The following is a 15063-nucleotide window of genomic DNA, read 5'->3' as shown; positions in this document are numbered from 1 at the left end:
AAGCCTCTTTTCATATTAAGACCTAAAAAGCCAAAGATGCCTGATGTCTGGGTTGATGTGTCTGGCAAGGGAACTAGAAATGATGCTGCTAAGCCATGTCTTTCACTCCCTTTTTGTCTCCCATCCTATTCCCAGTGATGGTACTTCAGAGAATGACAGAGTGAACACTATGGGGACTCTTTTTTTCGGAACATGGAGATTTCTTCCCTGTAATTTGGTTTCCACCATGTGTTTCACAGCTGGCACTCTTACAAAGAATGGAACACAGAAGGTGATTTTGTGACACATCTAAGCTAGCTGCCACAAAAAGGATGAGTTCTTTCCATTTCTCCTTTATCCCTAAATGCAGTAATTGTCTGATTCAACTCTTAAGACAGTTCAGGGAGCAAAGCTAGCAGAAAACCATTCATTTTTCTGTGCCATGAGTGCCTTGTCATTACTCACTATGGGGTAAAATGACTGCCACGCTCAGGGCAAGAATTGAGTTAAGAATATGGCGATGGGGGAACAAAACTTTCTGCTGCATCTTGCTGTAGATCCCTTTAGTTACCTTTAAATCAATGAAACAACATTGCCAAAATAACTAAGAATTTGCACGGTAAGTGGGATTTTTCAGATGACATTCCTTCAGGCTTCATGCTAAGTAACTGCTAAGGGGAAGAACATGCTGAGAACAAGCACCACTCAAATAGCAAACAAATATGATTTTTAACACAGGAAACAATTCAGCAGAGACAGTATTTGTATAAACCAAATTTTTAAATTATATAAAATATCAATCTCTGCTAAGAAATTATTTTAAAATCAGAAAAACTGATTTCAATTCCACTTCATTTGTGTATTATACATCTAGGTAAGAAGCTAAATGTGAGAATTATTATAAAGAATATTAGAGATTAATAGAATGGCCTGGACTGGGACCTTAAAGATCATCTAGCTCCCGCACTCCTGCTGTGGACGGGGACATACACAACTTCTCTGGCCCACCGGACCTCAGTAAAGCAACTGTTACTCAAATAAATCTTCAACAAACACAGATATGATTTTAATTTAAAAGTTTCTTTGATAAATTGCTGAGAAAACAGTAATTTTCTAGACCACACAGCTGTAACTTCTAACTAACATAAATTACTATGTGTTTCTCTACTATGTTTAAATACATAGTTCTTTCTGTTTGCCCTAACGGCATGTCAAGTTGTGCCGCAGTCATACCTTCAAAACAGTTTTTAATCAGTTTTTTACCTGTAAAAGTATATTTTCTATCTTGCAATCTCTCTCATAGCTTTGCTCTAAGACTCTGGTTTTTCAACACACTTTGAGGACATGGAAGTGAGAACTAAGCAGAACTGGACCACTGATCACATCACTGACAGTGAGGAGAATGCTTTTCTCATCTTTATATTAAAGATTTGTTTTCTCCCATGCACTTTCACTACACCAGCCCTTTTAACCACGGTGTCACAGTGGTTTAACTGGTCATGTGCCATGACAAAAAAAGATCTGCTTTTGTCTTACAGCCTTCCCAGAGCAGAGTTCTCCCTATGGTAAGAATCATCTTTATTCCTTGTCCACAGACAGCCCTGTATTTAGCTATTCTGAGTATTGCTAAATTGGATCCAATTTATTAAGTAATACAGCTTACTCTGTATCCATGAACTGTCTTAATCATTTACCACTCTCCACATCTTTGTGTCATTTGAAAACTTCCTCAGTAATGATTTTGTGTTTTCTTTCAGGTCATTGGTAAGTTATATAGCTCATGGACATGAACCAATCCCTGAAGAACTATGCTGGAAATGCAAATCACTTCTTATTAACAATTACATCAAGAAATATCAGCTAGCCAGTTTTAAATCCACTTAATGTGTGCCATATTGATTTTATATCTCTCTAGTTTATTAATCAAAATGTCCAGTAGTGTAAAATAAAATGTTTTTAAGAAAATCTAAATGTATGAATTCACCACTATGACTTTTTAAAGCTCAGCTGAAAATAGTACTCCACAGGTTTAACTTCTACCCTTTTTCTCTCTTACGTGAGGCAGATTTTATTGTTCTGCAATAACATTCAATGTATGCACATTTTATTTTCCTTAATTCTGTTTACCCTGGGAAAAGACATGCACTTAGGAGTAGGGATCTGCTGCTCCTCTTAGCTTCTGTTTTCTGTTTCTACCCCTAGTAATTTCTGCTTTCCTTCACTCACAACTATTCAACCTAAGCGCAGTAACACACATTCAACATATATCTGACTTACAAAATTTGATAAAGAGGCATTGACAAGTTTAATTTCTGCAAGCAGGTCTTTCCTGGAATGGTAGGCAAAGATTGATTTTTAAGCTTAGTTCCACTTACAGGAGTTTTTCCATTAAGAATCTCTTCTGCCAGCTCCCCTCAGAAACACAAAATAACAAAAACCTTGCATGAAAGAATGAAACTCTAAACAAAAGTTGCACCATTTCATGGTGCCCCTTTATTCCCAGAGAGATACTGGCCAATATTAAAAAGCATTCTTAGTATATTTATCTGTATTTCTAACTGAAACCTAACATACCAGTACTGAAAAACTAATTGATCCTTAAATAAATAAGCAACCATAAAGCATATACAAAAAAAGAGAAAAAGAAAAGTCATGAAGATTTTTTACCTGTGGATCTTTGAAATACATTTCATACAACTGAATGGTCCGCCGACTCGCCTGACTCCCATGATACACAACCACATTCAACTCTGTCCAGGTGCGGAACTCCCTTTCCCAGTTGGGAATTGTGGACAATGGTGCAATAACCAAGAAAGGACCATGGATTCCTTTCAAATATATCTCATAGAGAAACGTAATGGACTGGATAGTCTTTCCCAACCCCATTTCATCTGCTAAAATGCAGTTTCGTCTGAAAACAAGAATAAAAACTGGCTGAATTATTTATTCCTAACCTAAAATATAGAAAATCAGTAAGGCAATAACCTGAGTAAACCAGATACTTCTAGAATGCAAAGGCATCATAACATTTTGCATTTTAAACAAATGTTATGATTTGTGATGCAGTCAGCATGGATATATCCCTTCTATCTACCTCTCAAGTTCACAAGGGGGAGGAAGGAGCAGCAGGGGCATGCATGAATCCAAAGCATTTTCTACAAGAATCTATCTGAAATATTCATGTTCCACCCCAAATTAGTTTGGATATGACTCCTGCAGCAAAAAATGAGCCATGTAAACAATTCTAAAATCTCACTTTAGCAGGTTACTTTAAAAGGCTGCTATTTTAAATAAGCTTCAAATAAAAGCTTTTCCAAAGCAGGATTCAGCAGTAAGCTATGTTTTACGTACGTGTTGTACCAATTGAAAAGAAGCCAGTTTACTCCCTCCAACTGGTATTCCCTGAGTTTGTTATTGTTTTTATACTCCCTGGAACTCTCCGATTTCTTCCAGTCATCGGCAGGAGGTCGCTCCTGTTTCAAATACAGCAAATCCCATTAGTGGTTTCTAAAAGACCACATTACTTTACTATTTTCAAATAAAATCCTCTATTTAGAGCCAATTCTTACCACACGCTCCATTTCTGGCTCCCTAGACATCAGTTTCTCAAATTCTTCGATCTTGGCTTGGTCGATGTCTTGCTTGAGCTCCCAAGTGCTGTCTTCGTAAGGAAGCGAACACCACTTCACCAGATAATGCGTGACAGGCTTTGTTAAGACAAAAATTACATTATCTCACAATACAGAAAGAATAAAAGTGTACCCTTTTTACAGGAGATCTACAGGCTAGATGACATTCAAAAAGCTTGATCAGACCTGAATGCCTGACTCAGCCAGAAGGATAAGCAAACAGCAGGCTGACACCTTGACAACCTAACAAAGTAAGATGAGAACCTGGAGAATGCAGGCTTACCACCAAATTGAGAATAACACATTTGAAATCAGTAAGGTTAGGCTAAAATTTAGAAGCAAAACAATATTCCCATTTCAGCCCTTAAAATTCTATGCTTTACTACGTAATTAAAGATCAACTGTTTTATCAGCGTCATCAGAAACTTCATAACAGACAAGTCAGCCAAGTCACCATTCACTGACAGAGCAACATGGAAACAGTGACACTGCCAGTGAAGTTTTCTCTTCTCCCAGGAACAAAAAGGAATCTCCTGGAAGACAAAATCATCTTCTTTGCAGAACAAGTCATTAAAAATGAAGTAACAGTGAGCTCAGGACTTCTTCTGTAACAGGTAGTCTAAACCATTATGACATTTAGCTAAGACTCCTTCTTGCAATTTTCATTTAAATTCTGCATTACATGCATGAACATCATAGTTCCACAATATTAAATATCTTCAATGTATCTACAATATTAAATAACTTCTTTGTTGTTCTTGCCTTTTGGTTGGTTGTTTTGTGTGCTTTTTTTAAAAAAATAGGTAACTTATTAAAAAGTTTGGAATTCTCACTTAACCACCTTTATTTAAGAGAAACTGCTACATTAGCTAATGTTTTCTCAAACATGTTCCTATTTTATATACATATATACTGTGGTAGTTTCTTTCAATGTTTAATAAAGTCTAATTAATATATTAGATAATAATAATATTAATATATAGAATTTAAACAAGAAATTCTAAACACAATGTCTGTATGACTAGAGATGCACTAAACAATGTTTTGTTTACCTCTCCATTATCATCTGTGCTACGTGAAAAATCCATGATTCGATCAACTTCCACATAATCTGGATTAAACAGCTCATCATCAATCTGTTCAAGGAGAGAGGCAAAAATATAAAAGATATCTCTATTAGCCCTTCCTGAGAGGGAAAATGATTATATATTTCACCAGGCAATAATATTTTGGGTCACGGTGACACAGAATTTATATTTGGCAAACTTCAACATGTTAATTGAAATGCTACAATTCAGCAAGATCATTCCCCGTGAGGGAATCAGACTTCTCAGACTTTGTTAACTGGGCCTCTTAATTACTGTGTGAAACCTTTTACTGTGAGAGAATGTTTAAGAATATTTTAAATGAAGTGTGAAATTACAATTCACTAATGAGCAATCGAAAAGGCTTATGGCATGCAATGCATTTAGCATTCTTGAAAACTACAGCTTGCAATAAAGAAATTAGAGCCTTCTACACTAAGTGCCTTTGGATTATTTTAACTACAGGAATTGCCTAACGCTTTACAAGCAAGATTTAAAGATTATTATTTCAAAAGCAGAGAAAACACAATGCATGCATACACAGTTTCTCTAAAAATCACAATTTGTCAGGTTCGTTCCTATGCCTTAAACAACTTACAGGATTCTCTGCCATACTAAAGCATTGCGTTTCATTTTAAGTTTTAAGATCCACTTCAACCAAAGAGACAGCCAAAAGGACTAAAGACTGTATATTTTAAGAGTTTTTTCTGAAACAATGACAAATTCCAAATATTTACAGTAACTTGTGATCCACTTGGAAATATATTAAAAAGAGAAAATGGAAACAATTCCAGCTATCTTCACTTAGAACAGGTGGAAGTTTTCAATTTGCAACAGGTTCTTTTGTTTCAGCTTGAATGATACAGTAAAAATAAATATAAATAAATAAACACAGTAGCTCATGAAGACTATTTTTTTTTTCTTAAAAGACAGCATTTTTCTAAAAGGTAATCTTTCAGAGACACAAATCAGCAGATCTGGTCTTTTATTGACAGGACCTCTGCCACATTACTGCTTATGGCTCTAAGTGAAATTAAATTGATGATAAAAAGCTTTGAATCCCTAGTGAGCAGCAGTCCATAACATAAAAACAAGCATGCATTTCTTCTGGCATAATCAGCTCCTGAGAAAAAAGACATGGTACTGATTCAGTCAGGCTTACAAGGCTAATAACCAGCCACTCACTTAAAGGAAAAAAAACCCAATCAAAACTATAGGAAAAAGCATACTATCAGGATAGATGACTTTCATAAACTTGACTTTTCTAAACTTGCAAGACTTGCATCCAGAATGCTTTATGTTTTATACCAGAATAGGTGCTACTGATATATCACAGAGTTATTAAAAATGTTCTGCTTGCATACAGAACAAGAATTCCTAAGAATATTCCTTAAACACCCAAAACGAACAAACAAAAAAATCATACTTCAGAAAGGAATTTATTCTGGCCCTGTTTTGCCTTAAACCGCTTAATCTTCTGCTGAATTCTCTTGTCTTTGTCCAGCTCTTCCACAGATGCCCACTGACAGTGAAGGTAAGAACTAGAAGATGAAACAGAAAAATCTTACTCAAAACTCTGCTTCCATTGCACTCCTGATTTATTCCACTAGGATAACTAGATCTTTCCAGCACGTTGTGGTGCTATGCTTGGAAAACTTGATACTATCTTCTTTACCATAGAGGTTTTTAACCAATCATCTTTACTCAAAGTAATTATACTTACTAATAGAGAAACTTGTCAGGAAATAGAAACAACTCCCACTCAAAATTTGAAAACATACCCTCTATACTTAATTTGGCACAAAACTAGGATGATTTTTATTGGACATATTTAAAACATAATTACTATACAAGACACTTACGGTAAAGTCACTATTTAACATCATAGTCTAGCAAAAAGTAGTATTTTCATAAGTTAACCAAAAGATGCAAATATTTTAAGTACTACCATCCTATATAATTTTTTTGTGAGAACAGCATTGTAACTCAAAATTACTTGTGAGTCTTTCAAGACTGACAGAGAGAAAAGAAAACCCCCTCGTAAATGCAGTTCCACAGTAACAACATAGAAGAAGGAACAGTATCTCTGCCAAAGTGACTTGCCCCACTCCATAAATTTAGTCTGTCAAAAGCTCTAGTGCTAAGACAGCACAGTTAACACAAAAATTATGTCTATGTAATAAAACTAAACAAAGCATAATTAAGCAATTAAACATTTTATAATCAACAATATAGTGCAAAGGATGCAAAAATGACAGCATATTTAAAGTGAAGTCAACTACGTGCAGTTAGCTGCCACAAGTACCCTTAAAGCAGATTTCTGTCTCTCAGACAGAAAATTTGGTAAAAATACACAAGGTGTGCTATTTTCCTAAAAGAAAAGTGATCTTATCCAGCTATGAAGCATTTTATTTTAAATACTGATTGCATTGCAGTTTTAGAGTCCAGAAGTGAAACAACATGCTGCTCTCACCATGATTACATTCCTCTCGTGGAGGGCTAATGATCTGCTGGAATATTGAAAGCCATCTCATTTGTTTGTTATCTTAGACATTTTGTTTAACATAAATCTTGTTTTTGATACAACATCAAGGGTTATGTTTGAGTAGTTTGCACACACTCTAGACTTGCAGTTAGACCTACATAGCACAGGTGTGTGCTCATAAGCCTGCGTGCATAATGAGTCTTTAAGTATTTAATAGCAGAGCAATTTAACCTGTGGATTTAATTTTGGAGAGAACACAAATTAAAACAACACTCTCAAACCCTGTACCACCAATGTAAGGTAATCCCCTGTTTATTTGTCACTGTTTTGGATTAAACATTAGATATGCTTAAAGTTTGATAATAATTTGTATCAGTTACAAAACCAGTTTTGAATGCTATTTGGAAGTTATATGAACTTAAGGATAGCAATCAAACCCATAACTTTACTTACAAGTTTTTGTACTTTACATAGAATTCCTCTACTTCTACTTCCTCTCCGTTCTCCGTCTAAAAGAAAAGAAATAATGAAACGTGAATTAAATCTCTAAACAGCCCAACTTATTAAACTATTTAAAAACTATCTGAGATATGGACTATGGTCCCCACACAGAGACACAAGTGGAGGTGTAGGAAAAGGTTTGTGGGGGAGGACATGGGTGAGGAGTTTCCTCCAGCTGCTTACCCAAGTACATACTGCACTGCTTACTACAACTTCCAAGACATGAATCATTTGAACTCCTCCCTAACCACATGCAGCTTCATTCACAACCTCACCCCAAATCTGGCTTTCTGCCAAACCCACAGTGTTAAGTAGAAGCCAAGTGTACCATTTTCTCAGGCAGCAGCCAATTAGCAACTGCACTCCTGAATGCCATATGTATTATTTTTGGCTGGCTCATGGCAACTTTACATTGTGGGTTTTGTAATGTTTTAAAAAAGAGTTTTAAAGGGGGTTTATTCCTCCATATAGTTAATAACTCCAAACAAGAAGCCATATAAAACTAAACCTTATACCTCTGCTAGAATTGTAGTGCATCAGTGTTCATGGCTTTAGTTTTACTCAATGGTGCAATTAAATTCACTCAGGCAAGATGTCTCACATACAGAGCAGCCAAATTAAATTAACACCCAAAAACTACATTTAAAGCAAGGTTAAAGTTGTGACATAAAGCAGCAAAACCAAGGGCATTCAGTGCTAAGAGTTGAGCTACCCTTAACTTATCCCTGGTGCCAAAGTATTGCATAACATATGGCATGTAATACTTTGTTGAATTGCTCCTTAACCCAGCCACAGGACAAACTAAGGACAGTGCACCAGGCACACATTTAGAATTCAGATTATGTCACAACATTAACTGTTTGTTTTCACTAATGAACTTTAGGAAAATTTTAAACAGAGCAGCATTTTCTGGTTCAAACATTTCATCAGGGACAACATCATCTGTAATAAATACTGTGTATGCAGCATTAAACAGGCAAAACTGTTGACTGCTGCATAAATCAACAACTTTTGTTATTTTTCTACATATATTTAAAATACAAACACACACGCACACAAGAGGGACTACTCTGAAACTTGAACTGTCATTTTTAGTTGCTGGCTAGATTTCACCTCCACAGCAGTGCAATTAAAGAACAACAGTAGCAGCTGCATTAAACTGTGTTCTAGCACAGTGAAGTTCATGCATTCCCAGTCCCTGATTCACACAGTATTCCTTTACTTCCTGATTAGCAAGGGAGTTTCAGTTTAGTATTTACATCACTCCAGTACAGTCTGTTTGTACTCCTTCCTAGAGAGAGAGAAACAATACCAGATTCTGCCTATTTCTCCCCTAGAGGAATGGAAGAAGATTCCTGGTGCTACGTCTTGATCTTGAATCTTCCATCAAAGTAAATAAGCTATCCAAACCATCCTCTAAACCCAAACAGAGGAGAAATTCTCTGACACTCACAAAGACATTGTTAAAGGAAAGAAATCTGAAGACCATCAAGATTCTTTTTAAAACAAAAAATTCAGAAGAGCCTTTCTCAAGATGATATTAATATTTAGAGATCAAAACTGCATTGAAAAAAGAAGCTGGAGACCACATTATTGGAACCTATTCATTGCCCTGAGGCAAAATTAGTCTTTAAGAAGTCAACCCTAATTTTAAGACATTAACTTCTTTTATTATCTAAAATGTATTACAGCCAAGTCTCTTTGATTACTCTTAAACCAGAATCCTTTGAGATCCATCAGTATTACAATGACAACATCATTAAACACCTTTATATAGAGGTTTCATATTAACCAACTTCACTCCCCTCAGCAGCATTTCAGTCAAACATATTTTCTGTCAGCTGCCAACTTAATAATAATAATTTACAATGCACATCTTGATAAATGCTGTAACTCTCGTGAGTAAAACACAATTTTGTATTGTCTAATAGGTAATGTTAACTGGTCTATGTTATTAGATGTTCCATAAGAGTGCATGAAAGATTCACCTAAGCAAAAAGTACTTCAGAAAAAATATTTTTAAAATCTTAGTCTGCCATTCAGCCTTATGTCCTCTTCCAAAAATTTAATCAAATTACAACTGTCAGCACTCAAGCAGAGGTTAACAGTACATCACTTTAGGGTGTATGAGACAGCAGCTTATACCTCTGATGTCACTGTGCACTCCTCACTACCTGTACACATATGTTAACCAGGCAAAAGGGTGAGATAGAGCATTTATGCAAAATTCTCCCCAAACTGATTACACAGACGTCCTAAAATAACACATGGCAGACTTGGGGAATGCAGGACACTTCAAATTATCATTTCCAGGTGTGGCCAGGATCTGATTCACAGTCTCTGCAGATAATTGAAGAAACAAATGACTCCCTCATTCAAGCAAATATTCAAAAGCACATAATCTGGCATGCCGTTGCCACAGAGGTGATACAGTAACACTGCTAAGGCAAAAATTAGTTTTATAAGCCACTCAAGTGTAGAGACAAAAAAAAGGAAAAAAAAGCAAAAAAACCCAACCAACCAACAAAACCTAAGAAAAAAATAAACCATGAAATACCCCAAACCACCACAACTATCAACTACCAGAAAAACAGCAGAAAGAACTCATTAATAACAGATGCAAAGCAACACACAAAACCCAACCACCTCAATTGATAAACAGCCCAAAATTGTAAACTTATTTGAGGAAGAGATACAGGTTTCATACACATTTCAATTAGTTCTAATTCTCACATGTACTAGTAGGCAAAAAGAGACATTCACATGTTTAACATGCAAGTACAGGGTTCTACCAACTCCCTGTATTTCCAAAATATGCGCTATTTCTGCTGGATAGCATAATCAGTTCTAGCTATTCATTTTCAAAGTTAAGAAGCAGGAATTCAAAGGGGACTGAATGAAAAATTTCAACATCCAAACTCATCAGGTTTGGAAAGAGAGTGATACACATACTTCATGCTTTCTGCAAGAAGAAAGAGTATTCAAGGGAATTCAACATTCCACATTAGGAATAACTGTGAAAAACGCCACCTTTTTTACTTCAAACAGGAACTCAGCTCTACCTTTTACTCTGTACGTTTCAAAAATGGCTGCAAGTACAGGGCTGCATCCTATCTGGTAACTCCAGAGCTAGACTAAGGCTATTTCTCAGAAAACCAGCATGATTTTATGATAAGAATATTGCTCCAAAAGCGTACTCATTATCTAATGTCCTTTACTTGAATGCAACATCTTTGTTACAACCTAATCCACTGAAAGGTTTCCTAGTGAAGCCTCTCCTCGCGTTTATTTTATGCATTGGTCCTGATCGCAGCAATTTTACTTTGATTAGTAATCTAACAACCAGGGTTTTGATGACGTTAGTAAGAGTGTAAAAGACCTTTAATAAAAGCACAGTTGGATACTTCAGATGTTAAATATTAACATCCTGAAATCCTTTTTTTTTTTTTAAATTTGGAGAAGAGGGTTGGGGAGAAGAGCAGGGAAAGAAGAGACACCCCTCAAACCTGCAAATACAATCCATAAAAAACATTAAAGAAAAAGCTCAAAATAGAGCTTGCCTCCAGCAGAGCTTGCAATCAAAGACATGTAGGCAGCAGACCAACTACTTCCCACAAACTGCAGCAAAATACACACTCCCCATGAGTAATCACACCTTTGTTTGCAGGGGAGAGGAAGAAGGGAAGAATAATTGGTGAAAAACAGCTTCCCCTGTAAAGACATTTATGAAAGGACCACATCCTCCTCTCCTGCCTAGCAGACCATCAGGACAAGTAAATACTCACTTTATATTGCCTCAAGTTTATCTGAAAAATAAGCCTATGATTTGAAACACAAAATACAGCTCTAGACTTAAAAACACTCCAAAAAGCCTTAGAAGCTTATGCTGGAAGATGCACAAACAGGCCAGATTGAATCACAGGAACTCGTGACATTAAAATGAATGTAGGTTTACAAAATTGTTAATTATGTTAGGACAGTAGTAATAAAATTGAACTCACACACCCCCACCTTGCCCAAGAAAACCAAACAAAAACCCAAACACAAACCCCAAACCACCAGAACACTGAAAAAAGAAATCCATTAATAAAGGCAAATTTCCTTTCTCCAATTTGAAAATTAACACTGAGGCAAAGATGAATTGCTGGTTAATAAAGATCAACATGATGCTGTATCAGTCTGATCAACATGATGCTGTATCAGTCTAAGTCAGACAGTTTTCTGTCCAACTGTAGTACAAAAGTCAGAGAATTAGCTCCACAATGGCATCTATAAATATAATCATGCCCTTTTTGGAACAAGTTCTTTTCTACTTCCTTCTCAGAGCCCTAGTACTTTGGAAGTGCAAAGACCAATCAAGTTGAGAAGCAGATTAGAAAAATCTGTAAGCAAAATAAGAGCTTAGCTAGGAGGCAGGGCAGAATTATAAGGGAACCACACTGAACTCAAGTGTTTCTTTCACCATCTTAGCATAGTGACAAGGAAAATATTCATCACCTGTGATGAATATCATACTTGGTCACATGTAAATTTTTTTCAGCTGCTAAGCACAACTGACATCAAAAGATGCAAAAATTATGGGCATGGGTTTTTGAGTGCTCTCATTCCTCAAACTCCTATGGAATATCACTCTGAAGTGAAGAGCACCACAGATTTCACTCAAGCATGTATATTTGCAAAACTCAAATTTTTTATCCAAAAAAAGCAAGAAACAAGTAAAAGATTAAACAATCTGTTTTGTGTATGTCTACTGAAAAACATGTTGCATACCATCTGAATACACTTTCAGGGAACCTCCTCTGTTCAACAGAACAGTTTTTTAATTGGGAATATCCAAGGCATTTTAAGAACTGAGTAAGGGCTTCAGAAGAAATACGCTTAGCCTATTTAAAATACAAGGGGAAGGAAAATGTTTTACCTTTTTCTTGACTAAACGGCTACTCATGATTTTCTCCACAATAGGACCTTCAGCATCAGCAGATTCCTACATCATAAAGAGCATACAAGAGTTATGGGAGTGCATCTTCGTTAAAGACTTCATTTGTTAGAAAAACTTTAAAACAATTTTTTGTAACAGAAGCTTAATACCAAGAGGACATTCTCCTGCTAGCAGGAGAACTTTGAGGATTCAAAGAGATTTAATACCATAATAAATGATCAAAGGATACTTGTTTAAGCCCATTTTTAAGACCTACTGCAACTCCAGCTCCCTCAGTTAAGAAGGCTGATGTGCACAGATAAACAGATATAACAACATGAGCACTTCCCCTGTCCTAAAATGCTTTCAGCACCATACAGTCTAAACAGCAGATGATGTTCAGAAGCTCTAGTTGGCAGTGCAGGTATCGACACGATCGCTCTCAAAACTGCCTGCAATTCTCTATTATATTAATTCACTATTGCAACGGGAGGCAAACCATCCCAACCGTCCTGATAAAACACAATTAACAATGGAGATCACATACAATATTTCACAAGGCTTAACAAATTGCCAAATGAAATACCAAAGAACATGGATATATTCTCCAATAGGTCATCAGTTAAATGAAGTAGTTCTTTGAAAAAGCACTACAAAACAATGAGATTGTTACAACAGTCATTTCTACAGTATTACCCCTCATCTTATTCAAACTATTTTATCCATCATTTACATTGCATGGAGAATAAAGTGTACCCTGCTGGGTACTACAAGGCAGTAATTTCATAAAGGAGTTCTTATGGTGCCTAGCAGCAGGGGACAAGCTTGAGTGGTTTATTAAAGTCACAGAAGCCAGACCACTGAATTCACAGAAGTACATTCTAGATTTCTAGCAGTACAGTTTTGGTTTCCTTTACCTAGGGATCACTAATTCCAAAGAACTCAGCTTGAACTTTCAAGCTGTATATCATCAGCTTGCAAACAAAGCCATGAGTTGATATATTCTTTAAGAATGCAAAAACTAATGCCTTGTGGCACATTCCATCAATCACATTTCAGGAAAAGGGCACATATTTGATTTCTGAATGCTGCAGTTATGGCCACCTTTCCAGCCTGTTCATATCTGACCTGTTGCTCTGACTGAGAAGTATTTGAAGGAGAGTCTCTTCCAGCAGCATCAGCATCATCAGCCTCCTCATCTGAAATCTTGAACTCCAGGTCTTCAGTATAACGCTTCCTCTTCACCTGCCTGCTGGAGCGTCGTTTCTGAACAGAAAGCATTCATATTTTTCATGAGAAACAAAACTGATGAGAACCAGAATAACCAAGAAAACTTCTCTGTGTGTCTCAAATACATTAGTGTGCAGTAAATGCTATAATTTCTACAACACCCTGATAGAAAAAGCAGTCTCAGGACACTACCATTCCCACCTGTTAGCCATTCTTAAATTCTGCAAGGAAAAAACAACAGAAACCTAAAATGAAACAAAAAACCAACCACAAATAAAAATTGACTTTATGCCTGTTCTAAGCTGGAAAGTAGGGGGGCATTTTTTCACATTACTGAAACTACCTTAAAAAATTAGGAAGCCTATCTCAGAAAGCAATTAAAACCCAAGAATCTGCACCTCTCCAATCACATCTGTAACAAACTTTGACAGATGACCAGTGCAGCAGCCAAACACCACCTTTCCACAGCATGGCCCACTGTGTTGCTAAGCAGTGACAACATGCTTTCCCCCTCTCCCCATCCACCCAGTTGTACTGGGATTATCTTGTAGGGGAAACACAATGAAATACGATTTCCTCACTTCACTGACCCAGCACTGTTCAGAAAGGCATCCTGCAGCACAGCATGGGAAAAGACCCCAAACTAATAGAGGAGAATGGAAAACTTGAACCACCCCAAATTGAAAACATGATTTCTGTGCTCCCATACCCTCACCACAAGGATGAGATAAAGCTTTAGCAGTATTGCACAAAACAACCTGTAAAATACAGAAACATGCATTTGACAGAATTTGCAACTTGATGTTCAATGCTGGGTATTGTTTTTACAACAATAAAATTCAACTTCCCAGATAGTCTGCATCAGGTTACATATTTGAAAAGCTGTAAGCATATGTTGCTGAAGAAAACTGTCAACTGAGCTTCAAATATCTTAATGGAGTAATGTATACATTAAAATTATGTTGACTATCGAATGTTAAAAAACCCCATCTTAATGACTTGATGCACTACATATTTATATATTTAACACTACTCATTTATACATCTTTCTCAGCCACTGCACATCTTCACTGATACATGCAAATACTTATGTAGCTTAACAGACTTACACACCTGAGTCTCTCAATATACATAGACAAAGTCAAATACTTACTTTTAGATAACTAATTATTCTTTTTAAAGCATATATACTTGGTGCACTTCACAAAAATAGAAATTACTTATTTAACTGCAAAT

At 36.2% G+C, this 15063-nt stretch overlaps 1 protein-coding gene across 1 annotated transcript in view; it reads right to left on the bottom strand.

Annotated features, from left to right (window-relative positions):
* CHD7 (chromodomain helicase DNA binding protein 7) overlaps positions 1-15063 on the bottom strand; it is a 91657-nt gene that overhangs the window by 33064 nt on the left and 43530 nt on the right. The window contains exons 4-11 of the mRNA XM_066563430.1: positions 13726-13863; positions 12598-12663; positions 7632-7687; positions 6120-6234; positions 4661-4744; positions 3549-3686; positions 3331-3452; positions 2647-2890 (exon numbers count right to left, since the gene is read on the bottom strand). Coding sequence (XP_066419527.1) covers positions 2647-2890; positions 3331-3452; positions 3549-3686; positions 4661-4744; positions 6120-6234; positions 7632-7687; positions 12598-12663; positions 13726-13863 — 963 coding nt within the window. The remainder of the gene's footprint in view (positions 1-2646; positions 2891-3330; positions 3453-3548; positions 3687-4660; positions 4745-6119; positions 6235-7631; positions 7688-12597; positions 12664-13725; positions 13864-15063) is intronic.

Source organism: Molothrus aeneus, chromosome 1 (assembly GCF_037042795.1).
Source record: "Molothrus aeneus isolate 106 chromosome 1, BPBGC_Maene_1.0, whole genome shotgun sequence".
Classification (NCBI taxonomy): Eukaryota; Metazoa; Chordata; class Aves; order Passeriformes; family Icteridae; genus Molothrus; species Molothrus aeneus.
Note: the sequence above shows the minus strand (reverse complement) of the source record. Positions and strands in the feature narration are given on the sequence as shown.